The 20,120-nt window shown below is 34.9% G+C and overlaps 1 protein-coding gene across 2 annotated transcripts in view; it reads left to right on the top strand.

Annotated features, from left to right (window-relative positions):
• LOC150105696 (uncharacterized) overlaps positions 1 to 3,993 on the top strand; it is a 30,496-nt gene extending 26,503 nt beyond the window's left edge. For both annotated transcript variants that reach the window (XM_090395018.1, XM_090395017.1), the window contains exon 2: positions 1,505 to 3,993. In XM_090395018.1, coding sequence (XP_090251144.1) covers positions 2,372 to 3,235 — 864 coding nt within the window. In that variant the 5' untranslated portion in view covers positions 1,505 to 2,371 and the 3' untranslated portion in view covers positions 3,236 to 3,993. The remainder of the gene's footprint in view (positions 1 to 1,504) is intronic.
• The last annotated feature ends 16,127 nt before the right edge of the window (positions 3,994 to 20,120 follow it).

Here is a 20,120-nt window from a genome sequence, read left to right as displayed (position 1 = left end):
CTAATCATGTACTACTGTTGACAGCTCATCATCGGGCATTGCACCTTGCCTGGTGTTGAGGACCATCAAAAACTGGACCTCTGCACAGTGGACCAGTTTCGTGTGGTCTGATGAATCCCTCTATGAGTTGTACTGAGTTTACCAAAGGGTGCAGGGCTTCAACAGCATGAAGCTCTGCACCCTTTGGTCAGCTCAGTACAACTACCTGGCACCTGTTGTGCCAGGTAGGCTCTATTCAAGGAGGTGGTGGCTCTGTGATGGTTTTGGGGAGCCTTCTCATGTGACACATTAGGTCCCTTAGCATGCCTGGAGAGGTCATTAAATACTGTGAGCTACCAGAATGTGCTGACTGATCACCTGCACATCCTGTTGCTGATGATCTGTTTCAGCAGGACACTGCACCACCTCACCAGGCCACAACCATCCAGGCATGGCTCAAGGAACACTCATCTGAGTTTGGTACCATCCAGTGGCTCCAAGGTCCCTGGATGTAAATCTGATTGAATCTCTCTGGGATGCCATAGAGCAAGATACCAGATCCATGTATCTGGGACCAATGTCTAACATGCAGTCGTGGACAATGCTGCAACAGACATAGTTGAAATTACCTCCAGCAACCCTCTGGCATCTGGTGAGTCAATGCCTCAGAGTACAGGCTGTTATTCATGCTAGAGGAGGAACAACTTGCTGTTAGATAGGTATCTCTAATGTTTTGTCCATTTAGAGAGAGAGAGTGTGTGTGTAACTAAAAATAATGAACAAAAGGGAATAGTTGTTTTGAGAACGAGTACCACTAAGTTGATATGCTTACTATCATTACCTGTTGGACCACAGGATCAGGTAATTCATAGTTCATACTTTTTTGCTGCTCTAAATGGATTAGTATTAGTCTTTTCTGCTGGAAAGGATGGGTGATATATAGCCTCCTTCAATGAGTCCTTGACTCCCTGAGGGTCTCAGATAATAATAATAATACAGATTGAGAAGAGTGATGGTATCTCTGGAGCTACCCAAGGGGATGGTGCTCTTTTAATGATTAGTCTTTTATGTACAATTTTCTTTTTATTATGTAGCCTTTTAACTTTGCAGATAGTGTTGACTAGTTAAGTATAGGAAACTTGTTTTCTAAAATTTTTTGTATCTAAGTTTGAATCATAGATATAGCCTAAAAAAACATAATCACACATTTTGTAATCTTCATATGTGAAATTTCTTTGTACTCAAGATAGCAGCATTTAACAAAGTGAAATGAACGATAAGCTGCAGTATAAAATCACTAATATGAAAAATGTTAATCCTGCTGGTGTTGGTTCCCTGTTGTAAATGCTCCCACAGTTTACATTTTATACCTTCCTATTACAAAATTGAATAAGATATACATTAATGTAATGTCCTATGTTTTCAAACACTAAAATGCAATTTTTTCATTTCTCTTTGTAATGAAGAATTTATTTATTGATCAGACATATAATAGACCAATAAATTTTGAATTTCTTTTTTCCAGATATAATTGAAAACATTTCCAGTTTTCAGAGCAGAGAGTGACATTTTGTAGATGAAGAGGAAAGATATATGCCTTTTTCATTCACTAGTTTTTGATCCATAGTAACAAAGGAAATGAAGTATTTTGCTCTACTATTTGAGAAAATAATCACTTTAAAGAAAATTCTTTATTCATTTTTATAAGATTTCGTTGAAATTATACTAAGTTCATTATATTCTTATTAGGAAAAAAAATTAAATGCACCATTTTTTTTTCATCTGTTCATAATGAAATATTCTGAATTTTAAGAAATGGATTATTCAGTGCAGATCATGAAGAAATAGTGATTAGAATCAAGTGTTCTGACTTTCAGAACATTTTAATATTACATAGTGAAGGTTGATTGATAGGTTATCTAAAAAAAAATTATAAATCCTTCTGTCATCTAAACTTGGCACTGGTTTTCAGTGAATTATGGAAATATAAAGCAGGTGATAAGATAGCTTTCGAATTGCCATCTTTCATGAGCTTTCATTTAGAAACAAAATGGATAAGTAGCCAGCCACACAAATTCAGACTGACCTGTGTTATGTTGCAGCATTTCATTTTTGACATTAAAGGCTTTGAATAATTTACATAATAAACCTGCTGTTCTGCAGTTTTGAGTAGTCACACTCATTATTGCAGAAAAAGCACTGTGTAACTACATGCTAGTGTTCAAAAGTGATGAAACTGTAGCATCACAGATGAGTTATTTCATAAAGGCAGTAAAATGTTTCTATATAGTTAATAGAAATATAGACCTTGAAATGCCAAATGCTGTTCTTTTAATTCAGTGAACTTTGCCCAAGAAAAACTGAAAAATACATTTATCAGCAATTTTTATTAATGATACTTGTAAACTTCTTCAATATGCAAGCCTTAAAAGATATTGAGATTCACACAAATACAGGTTCTTTTACCTCCGAATCATGTAGGAAACCATTTTTGATGAAAGGACACTGTAAAATACACAGTATGTTTCACACTAATGAAATGCCTTTTCCTTGTGAAACTTGTCAGAAAACATTTATAATGAAAGAATGTTGTAAAATACATCATATGAGTCATACAAATGTAAGACCCTTTAGGTGTGAAACATGTGATAAAACATTTTCAACAGAAGGAAATCTTAAAATACATAAGAGAATTCATACACGTGAACGGCCATTTCCTTGTGAAACTTGTGGGAAAACATTTTCTCAATCAGGAAGTCGTAATATACATAGGAGAATACACACAAATGAAAGGCCTTTTAACTGTGAAACTTGTGGAAAGGCTTTTTCAACTGAAGGAAATCTTAAAATACACAACAGAACTCACACTCATGAACGCCCCTTTATCTGTGAAACTTGTGGTAAAGCATTTTCTCAATCTGGTAGCCGAAATGTACATAGGAGAATTCATACAAATGAAAGACCCTTTAGCTGTGAAACATGTGGGAAAGCATTTTCAACTGAAGGAAATCTTAAAATACATAATAGAGTTCACACACATGAACGTCCTTTTTCATGTGACACTTGTGGTAAAGCATTTTCTCAGTCAGGAAGTCTTAATGTACATAGGAAGATTCACACAATTGAAAGACCTTTTAAATGTGAAACTTGTGGAAAAACATTTTCAACAGAAGAAAATCTTAAAATACATAACAGAATGCATGCACATAAGAATTTTTTATGTGGAGATGCCATTTTCCCAATTAGACCATGTTAATTGTCCAACCAGTGGTTGAGCAATTTGCTTGGTTGGATAACTAAAGGCATTATTGCATGGTGCTGTACCAGAAGGTCAGTTGACATTAACTGATTCAACGGGGTCTGAGACATTACTGTATCTTTATAGATAATAGCCGTTTTGCATGTATTAATGAAATCTCTATCATCATTAGAAATTTCTGAAATTAAAATATCTGATATCTGAATCCAGTTAGCATGAATATAAATTTAACACAATGATATTATGAAGACATTTGAACATGAAAGTATAAAATCGTAGATTGGTGACTCTTGGCATTTTTGAACCATCTTGCATATTAAATCATCTCAACAAGCTGTTTTGTGCAAGTTTAAAAGTATGCATTTTTTGAAATCTTAGATATCTGCTAAAAGATATGTAGAGATATCCAGTGTGTGTGTATGTGTAATATACTGTAAGTATCTGATTATCATACATTTTCAAGATTTTGTAGAAGAACCATTTGTAATTGGAGTTTGTATTTATTTGTAAATGTTGTTATCCATCATCGTTTTCTCTTACATGCTGGATTTTTTAATGAAAATGGGAATTGAAGATGTTATTACAGATTTCCTATATTGAGAAAAACTAAAAAAAAGCTGTATGTGTATTATTTTTAAATAGTATTATTGTTAATTTCCTTTATTAACATTCTTTTATTGTCAGTTACTGCATACCAACAAAATGTTGAGGCTAAGACAAGGTTCAATGCACTGATGAGTGGTGTATTGTATATAGAGTAGATAAAATTATTCTGAAATTAAGTTGCTTTCCTTCACTTCACCTGGTTTAACTCAAGCTTGCAAGTTCCTTATACTTTAAAGAGAGAAATATATAAAGTTCAATATCAAAACAAAAAAACTCTGGTGTTCTGTTATATCTTATTATTGTTCAGGCATCTCCATAGAGTCAGAGGATTCGTCGTGGGAGGTTCACACTAACCATTATTGTCGCAATGTATCATATCTCTCTGTAAACTCATTCAGTGATGGCCATTCCACTCACTTGCAACTCTAAACAACAGCAACAAAAAAAAAAAACTATCCTCGCATCCTTGTTAAATACTTTTACACAACTTCCAGAGGTGATTCTTTGTTCTGTCCTCTCTCCTGTCATGTGTTTGAAGAATTTTTTCCCCTTTATCTGTATAAAACTGCTAGTGGTAATTTATCTTTCTATCATATCCCTTCTTTTTTTGCCTATCAATCAAATTTTGTAACACCTACAGCTCTGTCCTTATAGAAAACATTCCTTATACCTGTCACCATCTTGGTGACCTACTTCTGAATCGCTTTCCCAAGAAGCCCAGACAACCAAATCTCAGAAGAGTAGTCCAGATTTGGTTGTTGCAAACCTTATAAAGAGGAATAATAATTTCTTTATCTCTATTTTTTTTTTTCTCTCAACATTTGAAGGATTCTTTGTGCTAGTTTCTGCTTTTGCAATATATTCTCCGAACTTCCACTCTCTCCATCATCATCAGTGACCCCCAAATCCCTAATGTCATTTATTTCTTGTAGTACATCCAGTCAGTGTAATATACAGCCAATTTTAACAATAACTGGCGGCAGTTATTCTTTATCCACATGTTTAAACCATCATGCAGGATCTCAGTATCACCTTTATTTATTATTAACTATTGCCCTCCCCAGTTTAACATCAGCAAACTAGATATCTACCCCCACATATTATCCCTGATTTCATTACTGTTCAAACAAATAGCAGTTGTTTAAGTACAGTGCTCTGCGGATCACCTGCCTTTTTGATTCTGTTCCACCTCTTTGATTGCTTATCGACTGCTCGATTGCTGTGTTAACTAGCTTCATATTCACCTCAATTTGTTCTAGTTTGTGCAATAGACCTTCTGTGTGGTATCCTGTGAAATGCAAATTCGAGCACTATTATGGTGTAGCTATTTTCTTCATTTAACTCATTCACTTCTTGTCTCCTTCAGTTTTATTAAACATTTCACTCAGTTTTATTTCAGATTGTAGTCTTACTTTTAGAGTTTTCACTGTTTTATTAGTGTTGATTTTAAGTTTCTAGCATTTCTTGAAAGTCTTTCTCTGCAGGATTTATAACATGTATGCTGAAATATTTTTCTGGATAAGCATGATAAATGCTATAATAAATTTAGTTTAATCCTTTATCCAAGTGTAAGCAAACAAAGTTTGCACCTGAAAATATCTTCAGGACTGCGGTAAGGTGGTACATCCCTTGGCAACTCTCAGCAAAGGTGGATCACGCTCTCATCACTCCTTGTCTTAGTATCTCCCATAATGCAAAGCACATCTCCTTGCGGACATGTATACTGTTATGCATTAAAGGAAGGGCCACTAGAAACTGGTCTGGGTAGTGGCCCTTCCTTTAATGCATAACAATATACATCTCCGCAAGGAGATGTGCTTTGCATTATGGGAGATACTGAGACAAGGAGTGATGAGAACGTGATCCACCTTTGCTGCGAGTTGCCAAGGGATGTACCACCTTACCTCAGTCCTGAAGATATTTTCGGGTGCAAACTTTGTTTGCTTACACTTGGATAAAGGATTAAACTAAATTTATTATAGTCTAACCAAGTGCAAAATAAACTTCCACCATGATAAATGCTTCTAGGAAAATTGTATTGAGTGATGCAAAAAAATGGTAAGCATTTTTTTTTTTTAATTTTTACGTATATCTTTAACTAATATAAAGCACAGAAACTACTGTAGTTGATTGAATGTGGTACTTTTGTGATAGCCCCTTGACTTGCATTAGCAACATATATCAAAATAATTAAAATGTTGTATTAGATAGGTTTTGAGATCCCATGTTTTCTGGATTGATTTATGTAATATATATCATTTATATAAAGTACTACTTGCCATCTTGTTACCCTAAAACAAATATTTGTTAAAATCATATAAGTATAAAAAGGAGTATTTAGGTTTTCTAATCTTAAAAGAAATGGTAACAAGAAAGAAAATATTCTCTCTGTCTTACTTTAATTTCCAAAGTTATTAATAAACACCACACTGTAAATTTGAAATTCATTTAACCTACTTCTTAAGTTGTTCATTTTCATCACTTCTTTAAATACTTTTTGTTGCATGACTGCGTTTATCAATCAGAAACCGAAACTGCAGCCATTGCTGTTTTGTTGATCTATGAAAGGTGACCAGTGTGCAGTTATCTGTCACCTGGCACTCCTTCATTACATAACTCATGTTGTCACCAGACACTCCTTTTTATGATGCCTTGGCATGTCAAGCCCTTTTATATAGAGGACAGATGAGTGAGGTTAGTGGTGTTTTCTTTTTTGTGCATATTTTTTTCTCTCTTTCCTCAAGTGAAGAAGAGGTAGAAGATATATCTATCTGGTGGTTTTGTGTTAATATATATTTTTTATCTTTAATAAAAAATAATGGAAGTTTCATCCCTGGACTTGTGAATTCTTAAATTTGAACATTTCTTTGAAAGAGTCGTGGATAACACTTGAAATTTTGGTTGTCCGTTTTCTCTAAGGGTTGTATAAACCAGTCATCTTCTGTCTTTCACAGTGTACATCCTTATTTTTCTTTCTTTTCAAGAAAAATTAAGACCATTTAAAATCAACTTGCAATACATATATTTTCTCGCTACCATCTATATATATATTTGCTACCATCATAACATAATAATTGACAATCCTTTAATGATTTTCTTTCTCTGTGAAAGATTTCAGATAGAATTATCCATTATCAAGTTCCAAAATTCTCATTTCTTAACAGCTGTGTTGTAGTTGCCATGTTTTTTTGACTCGTGCTTTATCTTGTAACAGTGTTTCAAAGAAGCTAGAGCAAAGACCCACACTTGTTATTTTCACTGCCCTTTACTTGAAAACAGAAATTCACGCACTTTGACCAAAACAATTAATTTTTTTTTTATTATTGTTGTTACTTATAAACAAATTCAAACTCAGAAGTTAATATTTGGTATTAGTTTATGAAGCATACTTCTGTCTGTTAAAGTCAAGAAAGCCATGTGACTTACCTGTTACTGTTATATAGATTTCCAGAAGTGATGTTATTAGTTGCTTTCCATTAGTATGGTGGTATAAAAGTCTTACAGTGGCTGCACTGCTTAGTTCAGAAGGCCTGAACAGAGGGATGAATTCCTAATGATTGGAGTAGAGCTCTAATAGTACCCACATATAAGAAGGGAAATAAAACTGAATGTAAGAATTACAGAGGTATCTCCCAACTGAGTGTTCCTGGCAAGATCTATGCAAGTATACTTGAGAAACGTTTGAGAAGAATTTTGGAAGAAAAGCTTGGTGAAGAACAAGCTGGATTCAGACCAAATAGAGGCTGTCAGGATCAGATCTTCACTTTACGACAAATAGTTGAGAAAGCATGGGAATATAACAAAGATCTGTATTTAAGTTTTATCGATCTGGAAAAGGCATATGACAAGGTGCCAAGAGAGAAGCTATTCAATATGCTACAGTTATGTGGTGTCAATGGGGCATTATATCAAGCAATACTTAGCCTTTATTTGAGTTGTAAGTCAGCAATTAGAATTGAAGGAAGTACAGGAAGATGGTTTAATGTTAAAACTGGTGTGAGACAAGGATATACATTATCCCCTCTGTTATTCATTATCTATATGGATCACATTATGAAGGAAAGTGGTATTAAACATGATATCAGAATTGGAGATGTTAATGTCAGCTCTTTGCTTTATGCGAACGATGTTATACTTCTAAATAAATCCGCTACAAGTTTGCAAGATTCCCTGACTAAATTGAATAACTGTTGTAATAGATATAGTATGAAGGTCAGCAATAAAAAAAGACAAAGACAATGAAAATAGGTAGAATTGTTGAAAATGTCAACTGTGTTGTGAACGGAGAACCTGTGGAACAAGTAAAACATTTCAGCTACTTAGGCATGATTTTTAGTGAAGATGGTAAATTAAATATGGAAATAGACAACAGAATCGACAATTTGCTGTATATAATTAGCTAAATTAGCTGTATATATACAAGACAGCGTTCAAAGGAATAAGAGAGAAATTAGTCGGAACACTAAATTAGCTGTATACAAGACAGTGTTCAAACCAGTTTTAACTTATGGTTCTGAGAGCTGGGTCAGAAGTAAAACACTTGACCAAAGACTAGAGACCGCAGATATGAGAGTTCTGAGAAAGATTAAAGGCGTGAACAGATGGCATCAATGGCAATATCATATTAAAAATGAGGATATTAGGAAATAACTTGGTATTGTCAGCATCCAGGAATACGTTAGCAGAGCTAATCTCTGGTCACTTAAACAGAATGGGCGAGGAAAGATAACCAAACAAGTGTTCTCTGCCAGGTTGGCAGGAAAACGACCCGGAGGAAGACCAAGATATAGGTGGGTTGATACGGTACAAAGTGCCTTAGACGATACAAATATAAGATCTAATAATGTTGGAGTCTTGACAAGTAACAGATTGATTTGGAGGAAAATTGTAGATAGGAAGTTAGTAATGATGTAAATTTTTCATGTAGTACTATCATATCCTGTACACCCCCTTGAGGGTACATGTGAGGAATTTGATGATGATTCCATTATATTTACTGAGGGGGATGGATCGTTTTGGATATTTGCGATTGTGGTTTCTTAATTTTTTGTGTGAATGCAATGTTTTTGGTTGTTTTGAATTTGTTGTATGTAGTAATATTTTTGTTAATATTGTTGTCTTTGATTTTATCATTTGTACTGTTGGCAGTGGTTATGGTAAACAGTCTTTTCTGTTTTCCAGTAATGTTTTGCTACTTTTGTGGGTAGTTTATGTAGTGAATGTTAGGCTTTTACAGTTCCTGGCTTGCACTAAAATGTAGAGAGAAAAAAAATCAGTAATTCCTTGTGCTTTATATCCAGATTTTTATTTTGTTTATTAAGTGAAAAGAAACAATGCATAATAAATAAATATTACATCAAAATGTAAAATCACATTTTTACTTAAGCTGAATAATTAACTGGCATCCATAACTGCATATTCTGGGACCAGGGGTTACAAAATTTTTGTGTGTACACTGGGAAAATGTGATACAAAGTAAAATGGAATGCGTTTTATTTACTTATTGCTGCTCAATTTCTCATATTGGTTTATTGATGCAGTGTGCTTATTCTTGTTTCTATAGGTGTGATATATTTGTTTTCACTAACTTTAAATAGTCAAGTGGGCTTTCAAGGGCCACAAGCAAGAGGTTTGCTTCTTGTTTTGCATGGTCATTAGTGTTTCAGGGCACCAGGCCAGACATGTTTGGTTCTTTGTGCACTCATTTGTGTATATTCACTTCAGTGACCTTTTTTAAGATCAGCTTAGCTTTGGAGAACTGCAGGCCAGATATGTTTGCTTCTTGATGCACATGTTGCTGGTGTAGATTTTGAAATTGAAAATCAACAGTACTGTGGTATCTCTTAATCTGTTTATTGCTCTTTAAAAAAGGCTTATTTTCTGGTCTTGAGAAAGAATTTTTTTGGTCAGGATTAGAAATGCTGGTTGGTATTCAGCATACATTTCTCTGATTTGTGGAATCAATGCACCTGTAAAAAACAAGCACTCAATGTGCTCTTAGTGGGCATAGTTTGAACTGATATTCTGCTATATATCCTGCAAATATATAGCAGACCTTTTTTGAAAGACCTTATTTGAAATTATAAATACCAATGTTTTTGGTATTTATAATTTCATCTGTTCCCCATGGTAGGATGCATATCCTTTATCATCAAGATCTATGTTTGGAATGATTGATTTTCTCATTTATATAGTCTTTGTCTTTCAAACATTGATAGATAGGTATGCTAGCATTCAGATATTATAATAGTTAGTAGTATCTGTTTAATAATGTCTAGTAGAGTCTGTTCATATCTTTTTTTCGTACTGGAATTAAAAAATAAAAAACTTTCTGCCCAATTCTCGTTCTACATAACCAAAAATTCCATTTCTCTTCAACCTTTCAACCATGTCTATACAAATATAGATTCATCACATTTCTACCACCTTTCCTGGTTGTCAGATCTATTTCATATGTTTTAAAACCCATTCAGTGAATACTTCACAACAGAATGAACTCCAGTCAGTGATGGTTTTCAGGCTCTGTTTTAATTCAAATTTTATGTAATTAATTTTTGGATATAGTAAGAGTATCTATAGCACTGTAAAATTACCAGTTGAAAAATTTGAAGGATTGGATATCTGAAACCACATTCTGCATTGCCCAGCTGTTTTTAAAATTATGTTTCTTCCTTTTTGGAAGTGAAAAATCTGTTGGTCTGCAGTTTTGATAACAAAATTCTAATGTTATCTTATTCAGTTGCGTTACATTTTCATAATTTTGATAGTTCATGTGCTATTTCATAATGCTATGATTGTTGAGATCATTGAGAAACTTAAAATATTGAGCTTCATTGCATAGAATTCTATAGAACTGAAAATTAGTTACCTCACACTGTAGATAATTCTTATTGTGCAGTAATAATAAATTATTGCACAATAAATTGAAGTAACAATAAATTACTTCCAGCTGTTGATGTACTTACCAATATGCAAATATAATATATCTTGATAAAACACCGTAATCAGCTTCTTGGTAACACAAGATGTGATACAGAACACATAAACTAGGTTTAACTGGTCAGAGGTATTTTTATTGTAAAGTTAATAGCCTACTAGTTTTGCCAACTTGACTGTTGGCTTTGTCAGGGCATACAAGGTGACAAAACAGCTTAAAAAGATTAAAAAAACAATCTAAGGATATCAGGTTAAAACATAAACGAATGTTAAATATTATCTAAATTCAAATAAAATGCTACATAAAACGAGTTAAACCAGTTTATATGTTTTGTATGTAATCAGTGGTCAAAAAGAACATCTCAATCATCACAAGATGTGAGGTGAAAATGTAATGTTATCTTATACTGTCATCCCAGAGCATGAAAACTGGTTTCACTTCAGGCATGGATACCTGTGCATTATACAGCTTGAGTAAGTTAAAATATAATTTCATTATGCTTATTTTAGGAGACATTATACTTGTTTTTATTTAATATTTCTTTATTAAACATTGTTCCTTTTTCACTTACAACAGCAAGACATTCCAAGACTGTAAATGTATACCAGGTGATAAGTTCGTTTTCTTTCTTTTTTTTTTTTTTTTTTTTTAATGTAAGGTTAGGTTGATAGTGCTGGAAATGATAGGTGTTTGTTCTTAACATCTCCATTTCGAGTATTGGAGTTTTTTTTTGGTATTAGTGAGTGTACAAGGTGAACAATTAAATTCTCAGAATGCATACATATAAACTATATTTGCTTACCTGTTGACTAGTGGTTACTATCACCTTTTGAAGTAATTCCCTTGTGAAGCAATGCATTTAGACAATGCTGCCATTATGTAAATTATTTCTGGAATATTTTTTTTTATTACTGTTACCACATGACATTAGATGTGTGAAAAAAGTCATAAGGAACTAAGTGTAGTGAATATGGATTTTATGATTGATTTTTTGGCCATGGACAGCTATTGTATCATGTGCATGGGTATTGACATGATGGATGATCCATTTGTCCAGCCTAAGTTTAAGTTTCCTCATACGAACAGCTTCACATAACCTGTCCAGCACTTCTAAATAACAATGTTGTATCACTCTTGGTTCATGTTTAATGAATTAGAAATGAACTGGTCCCTTGCAATTGTGACATTCACACTTTTTTTGGCCTCGGTGAGGTTGATGTTTTCCATTGCATGCTTTATTGTTTTGTTTCAGGGTTATACTGAAAGCACTAAGTTTCATCACCAGTAATAACTATAAAAAAACAGCTAGTTGTGAAGAAAGATCACAACAAACATCAAGCCACTACTGCTTTTGATCCTCACTCAAAATTTGTGGAGCCATCTTTGCAGAACTGTTTCTCTTTCCCAAATTCTCACTGTTTCCTGCCATTAACTGTCTATTGGGCAAATTAATTGCCATACTCTTTCCACAATTTCACATTTGACGAGTTTGTGGTTGCCTCAGTTCTTTAATGTCTTTCCTTTCAACCTCTTCTGTCATTTGAATACGCTAGACTTTTTCATGGCATCTTCATATACCACTCATAATATGGCTAGAATTTCACTTGCACTCTGCCTAACTTTGCACAAAACTCGACGTCAATGTGCTGTTCTAAATTCCATTCACTCATTTTTCTGCCGAAAGCAACGAAGATGCATATGTAAACTCTACCAATGCTTATTATATACTGGCTTTGTTTTGATATAATCCCAGGTAATAGCACAGACATATACAGTCACATGGTTCTGCCTGACTCACCTTATTGATGTTGAAAGTTTATTTTTTCACTTGGTTAGAGTATAATAAAATTAGTTTAATCCTTTATCCAAGTGTGAGCAAACAAAGTTTGCGCCTGAAGTATCTTCAGGACTAGGGTAAAGTGATACAACACCAGGGCAACTCGTTGCAAAGGTGGAGAAAGCTACCAACACTCCTAACTCAGTATCTCCTATAATGCAAAACACATCTCCTTGCGGATATGTCTAATGTTATGCATTAAAGGAAGGGCCACTACCCAGACTAGTTTCGACCTTTATTGAGGTCTCTTCAGTGGGAGCCAGGCCCTAGTGGAAATACGAGGCAGAAGCATTAGCAGGTCATCTCTACCTATAGGAGTTGCCAAATGGTGTGCCACCCTTTTTTAATAAATTACTCTGGATTTAGAGAAAGATGTTGAAAGTTTATTTTTTCACTTGGTTAGAGTATAATAAAATTAGTTTAATCCTTTATCCAAGTGTGAGCAAACAAAGTTTGCGCCTGAAGTATCTTCAGGACTAGGGTAAAGTGATACAACACCAGGGCAACTCGTTGCAAAGGTGGAGAAAGCTACCAACACTCCTAACTCAGTATCTCCTATAATGCAAAACACATCTCCTTGCAGATATGTCTAATGTTATGCATTAAATTTCTCTAAATCCAGAGTAATTTATTAAAAAAGGGTGGCACACCATTTGGCAACTCCTATAGGTAGAGATGACCTGCTAATGCTTCTGCCTCGTATTTCCACTAGGGCCTGGCTCCCACTGAAGAGACCTCAATAAAGGTCGAAACTAGTCTGGGTAGTGGCCCTTCCTTTAATGCATAACATTAGACATATCCGCAAGGAGATGTGTTTTGCATTATAGGAGATACTGAGTTAGGAGTGTTGGTAGCTTTCTCCACCTTTGCAATGAGTTGCCCTGGTGTTGTATCACTTTACCCTAGTCCTGAAGATACTTCAGGCGCAAACTTTGTTTGCTCACACTTGGATAAAGGATTAAACTAATTTTATTATGACTCACCTTATGCATGGTAGCTCAATGCCATTCCTGAAATTCGTTACACCTTATGTTTCTGATGGAATGATATGTTAAATTCTGTGATTGTAAAGGGTCATGTGTTAGCAGCACTTGAGGGCCATAAGCTTGGATGTCTTCAGTTCTTGGTATCTGCACTTTTGACATTGGCTTTTTTTGTGTTGGTGTGGGTGCATTTCTGAAGAGATGATGTGTTGGGTTCTGTGACTTTAAAAGTCAGGTTAGCTCTTGAGGACCACAGGACAGAGGTGTTTGGGAGCATGTTTTGTTTCTTGGTACTTTTGTTTCTAATATTAGCATGAGGGTTGTTTGAATTTAAAATGTTAGCTCAGGTGTTTTATGTATGCATATTGAGATTTTGAATGTTGTTTGTTGGTTATTTTACAATTTTTTTTACTTTTTTCATTATTTTTTTTCAAAGGGTTTTTTTTTAATACTGACAGCTATATTAGTGCATTGGTCTCTCAAAAGCTGAAAAAAAGTAATGGTTTGGTTTAGAGTGAAGAAATACAGACTAATATTTTCAGTATTGAGAGATATGCCTACTTACAAATTAACAGAGGGCAAGTACTCAAGCCTTGAATAGTTGAGAAATTCTGCTGATCACATCTTTATCAATGACTATTGAATGTCACTAAAAGGAAACAGAAGAATTATGTGTAGTGTAATGAATTTTAGCTATGAGAAATAAAAAGTTTTAGATTTTTGTTTCTCAAGATGTTTGTAGTGATTATGATCTAGAAATTTATATCATTTAAAGGAAAGAGTTGCAGTGGATATATTTTTCCTTAGAAAGAGAGAGCAAAAATAGATAACAGTAATAGCAATTGAATCTCAAATATATGTTCTATATAATGTCCCATTTACATCATATAATTGTACATCTCTCTCTCTCTTTCTCTTGTCCTGAACCTAGTTTGTTCTTCTCTGAGTTTCCACCATTTTTCTTAGCCATTTCTCATGTATGCTTGCATACATCTAAACAGGACCATGCCATAGGGAAATTACTCTGTAATTATTATTATTATTATCATCATCATTATCATCAACATTTGATCTCCATGGAGTTAGAGACTCATTGTGGGAGGTACTCACTATTGCATACAATGCTCATCCAACCGCGTCTTAAACTGGTTCAATGTGTCCACATCCACAACACACCAACACACTCAGTAATGCATTCCACTCACCAACCACTCTCCATGCAAAGAACCTGCTTCTCACTCCTTTGCTCACACCTTCCTTATACAGTTTCCAGCAGTGGTCTCTTGTTCTACTCCCCTCTTCCATTCTATGAAAAATCTCTTCCATGTCTACCTGATAACAACCCCTGATCAGCTTATATGTTTCATTCATATTCCCCCTCTTCCTCCTATTCACAAGGCTCTGCAACGTACATTCTCTCAATCTGTCCTCGTACTCCACATTCCAAAGACCACTGACTACCTTTGTGAATCTTCTCTGTACAGTTTCCAACATGTCCTCATCACCATGAAAAACCTGGCGACCAAATCTGTGCACAATAATTCATATGAGGCCTGATTAAGGCCTTATACAATGGAATCATAACCTCTCTATTTCTGCATGTCAGGGTTCTCTGCATCATTGCCATTATTCGATGTGATGTCTTCACAACTTGTGCAATGTGGCCCTGAATTTCAGGTCCTTGTCCACCATCACTCCTAGATCTCTCATCTCCTCTACTTCTGTTAAAGTTTCCCCACCAAGTGTGTATACTTTGCATTTCCATCGTTGCTTACCAAATCTCAAAACCTTACACTTGGCAACATTGAACTGACAGTTCCACTTACCTGCCCATTCATGCAATCTATTCAAGTCGTCTTGTAAGGCATTACCATCAGCCTGACTGTGCATTGCTCTCTTCAGTTTTGCATCATCCTCAAACAGCTGGATATCACTAGTTAAACCCAACCCAATATCATTAACATACAAATTGAACAACAATAGCCCCAAAACTGACCCCTATGGCACACCACTGGTGACCTTTCTCTTTTGAAATACTGCAACCCCCATATACAACTTTCTGATACCTATCTGACTGCCAATCACTGATCCAACACAGAAGTCTGTTATCCAATCCCATCTGTTTCAATTTATTTAAGAGCTGTCATGTGGCAGTCTATCAAAAGCCTTTGCAAAATCCAAGTACATCACTGTATATGCATCTCCTCTGTCCAAGGTTTGTCACCTTCCTATAGTACATAAGTAAGTTAGTGAAACATGATCTCCCCCTTAACAAACCCAAGCTGATAACCACAGAGAATACTGCTGTTATCAACCCATAATTAGTGGAAGGAGGGTAAACAATTTTACCCTCCTTCCACTCCCTTGGAACCTGTGCTGTTGCAAAACTCTTATTAAACAGGCATGCCAATGCTACTGCCAGTTCCCTGGAACATTCCCTTAAGATGCATGGTGATATGTCATCAAATCCTATCGCCTTATTAACATCAAGGTTATTTATTTCCTCAAGTACCTCTTGCTCACTCACAATTAAGCTATCTTCTCCTATGTCCTTTACACTTAAATTCCTCATGATTCCACCCTGATCAGGATGAAACACTTATAAATCGATCACTGAATATCTCAGCAATCTTCTGCAGCAGTTACCACTCTACCACTTTCATCCCTTAACTTCATCTTTCCATGATCATTCTTCCTTCTACTTGCCACATATCTAAAAAAAACTCTCTAGGGTTTTTCTTAGCCTGATTTGCCAATTTCTGCCCATACTCTACTTTTGTTTTCCTTACTAACTGAGTCACTCTCCTGGCCTTGTTCTTTATATTCTTCATGTGATACTGATTACCATTATTCATCTTGTACTTCCTCCAAAGCACTTTCTTTTTCCAGAATTCTCACATTCAGTTGTGTTTCTATTTTTATAAATAGCTTCTATGAGAGATAGATAAAATAATCACCTGCAATCCCACCTTCTTACCAGGCCCTCTGAATTATGCTGTGCAGCCACTGTAAAACTTACATCTCCATATTTAAGAATTTCTGTTGAATGTCATCTACTCCAGCTACCCTTTCATGTTTCTGATTTGAATTTTTTTTTCCCTACCTTAAGCAGTATGTATTGTTGACTGCATTCTCTTGAATGTTTTCTACTACTGTTGTCACTGCTTCTTTCATTTAGCAGTATTCCAAAATAATTACTTAAGACATCTACAATATACATATCTTCAGTTTACCTGTCACCTTTTCATCTCAGGTTCCTTTTACAGAAGCCTTCAGAGGCACTTACCACCTTCTATATTCTTATCAAAGTATTTCCATGATTTTGTTGGTATCAGGTATCAGGCTATATTGGTATCAGGATTCTTGAAAAATTAATAGCTGATATGAGACCTAACAGAGAGAGTCAGGAAAACTAAATTATAATGGAACATGTGAGTAAGAGTGACAATGTTATGTAACTGTGTTAACGACGGCAGGAATGCGCATTATCATAGAAATGATTACAAGGAGAGAACGATTTTGATTTTGTGTTTGTCTGGTTTTGACCCATCAAATGTGTGCAAAGATGTCTGCATATATATATATATATGGCACTGGAGAAGAACATCGATCTGCAAGTTGTCCACCCATGTCATGCAGACTACAGACAAGAGTATACAAAAGAACATTCAAGTAGCTTATTATATATGTACACGAATGCTAGGAGTATTAGAAACAAAGGGATAGAGTTGTTACCTTGGTAAATATGTTGAGACCTCAGACTGTAGGCATTAGGGAGACCTGGCTATCAGAATCAGACATACTAACTGGTATCGAGTGTAAAGAATACAGTATTTTTAGGAAGGATAGACAGAATAGGAGTGGAGGTGGGGGGGGTGCTGCTAATGATATTGGATTATGTCAATCCAGTTAATGAGCAGCAATGCCAGAAGAGTCACTCTGTTGAATGGAAAGTTGAGTCTGAGTATGAAAAGAAACTGGCTCTTCAAGCTAAAGATAAACCCCAAAGAATTCTATCTATATGCTGCAAGTAAAAGAAAGGATGAATATGAAAGAATAACTACTGAATAGATGGTGTGAGGCAGAAGGTGTCAGAAGAGATTGTTCAACTAATGAGAGCCCATTTTGCTAAAAGCTATCAACCTGGTGTATGTAACATTGAGTTTATGGCTACCTCTTCACCAGATGAAGAAATTCAGGTGTATGACAGGTCTAATACCTCCTTCTCATACACCTGAATTTCTTCATCTGGTGAGAGGTAGCCATAAACTCAATGGTACTGATAGGATATTAGCACAGGTGCTGAAAGAGCATTCAGCTGAACTAGCTATTCTTTTAACCAGGCTATATAATTTGAGTCTCAGAACAGGGAAGATTCTGCAAGAGTGGAAAGGGTGGTGGTGTAAGACTGTTGCATAAATTGGAGTATATTGGACTGGATTATAAAGTATTGGCATAAATAATAGGATGGCTGACTGAGAGATATCAAACAGTCATATATTGAGGATGTGAATCTGCAAGAATCAAGGTAATCAGTGGTGTTCCTCAATGATCAGTCCTTGGTCCATTGTTATTCAATCTGTACATTAATGACATTAGGAATGTTTGACAGGCAACATATAGCTATTTGCTGATGATGCAAAAATAGGTAGGGTAATCAGGAATGCAGCTGATATGCAGTACTTGTAAAATGATTTGAATAGGCTGGAATTTCGATGATTAGATATCCAATGTCACATTATGTGTGGGATTATGCTAGAAGAAACTGATCAGACTAGGGATCTCATAGTGTTAGTAGATAGGAAGTTGAAGTTCAGGGTCATGTAGCAAAGATTGCAAATACAAATGAAAAGATAATTTCTATGCTGAAACAAACTTTGACATGTAAAGATAAGGATGTCATTTTGCCTCTTTACAAGGCTAAGACCTTACTTGGACAGGTCTGGTCTCCTGGTTTCCATTGCAATTCTGATACAGTGAAGAGAATGCAAAGAAAAGTGTTAAAAATGATATCAGGATTTGGAATACTGATTATGAAGACGATTGCTAGTGTCTTCACTCTACAAATTCTCAAACAGGAGGAAGAGAAGTGATATGATTGAGACTTACAAACTTCTGAAAGGATCGTACAGGATTCCAGTTGATGGAATTTTTTTATTTCATGGAGTGGGGGGGGTGGAAGGACAAGAGGACATCCTCGGAAGCTGAGAATGAATGAATGCTGCTAAGAAGGATGTGAGATCTAAATTTTTCTCTAATAAAGTAGTGCCTGATTGGAATGGATTGCAATGGGATGCTGTGTGAATGAATCCAAGAACAAGTATGATAGCTGGTGCGTGTAGTACAGTGGTGGCCAGTGAAAATTTTAAGTGGCAGTGCTGCATATACAAAATAAGAAAAATAATTCATTTTTTCCTAATCAGTAACCAATTTATTAATAAGTAAATTGACATATTTATATCGAAATTTACATACTTCGAGAATTTTGAGACTCGCCGATATTCGTTTGCACTTGTCACTGTACGTAACAAGTGAATCCGACACTGCTCATTGAACAGTGTTACAGATAAATTGTATGCTTGTGTGTGTGTTATTTCTGTGAGATATGAAACTTTTATTATTGGTGTGTGTTCATGGTTGAGGGTGAAATATTCTTGCCAAAAATATTTCTGAAGCATTAATCGAACAATTCCAATTATTAACTATTCAATCAATGTCGAAACATATGCTGTAACCTTTAACATGTTGTATTGCATTTATATAATGTTGTAAGCATTGTTATTATTTATAAACGCAAACAAAATTTAATTTTTTTGTTTTTTTTTCTTGGGGGTGCTGCAGTGTCGCAGTGCTTATATACAAGCCACCACCGGTGTAGTATATAGTCTCCCTCGATGAGTCCCTGACTCCTTGACCTCCTTAATGATAATAATATACTTTTAAAGTATGCATGCACACACGTGTGTGTTTGAATGTTATTTGTTTTAAATTCAATTCAAACAAATTTATTTGTTTGAATTGAATGTTAAAGAAAATCTAAGAAAGTTTTTTTCTTTGTATTCTCTTAGAGCAAATTGTGATCAACATACTAGGAACTTTGATAGTCTTTTTAACATTCTGAGTCTACCTTGGAGTTCTTATTTTTCTCTCCTTGCAGACAAATTCATCACATGCCATCTTGAATGAATCAGTATATTCATCACAATCTGTCATAGTCTTCATGGCTTAGTTCTTGTTTTCAAACTCAATTTTTCTTGAATAATATTTGCATATTCGAGTCTAAAGATCAACTCTGAAAGCTGCTCAGCTTTTATTCTTTGTAACGCTGCTTTTCTTATATGCTTTCCTTTTTAATATGATATTCAGTTTCATCCTGCTCAGAACTAAGTGGTGATCACTTGTATTTCAGTCCCCTATTTACTATTGTGTTTTACCAGCATGAAGGTATATATATTGCTATCAACAATAACATAGTCAGTGAGAGTTTTTCTTCTTTCTTTTGTACGTCTTTACATTATT

Source organism: Typopeltis vanoorti, chromosome 6, assembly GCF_054136105.1.
Source record: "Typopeltis vanoorti isolate ZY-2024b chromosome 6, IOZ_Tvanoo_1.0, whole genome shotgun sequence".
Classification (NCBI taxonomy): Eukaryota; Metazoa; Arthropoda; class Arachnida; order Uropygi; family Thelyphonidae; genus Typopeltis; species Typopeltis vanoorti.
This window is presented reverse-complemented; position numbering and strand designations above follow the sequence as displayed.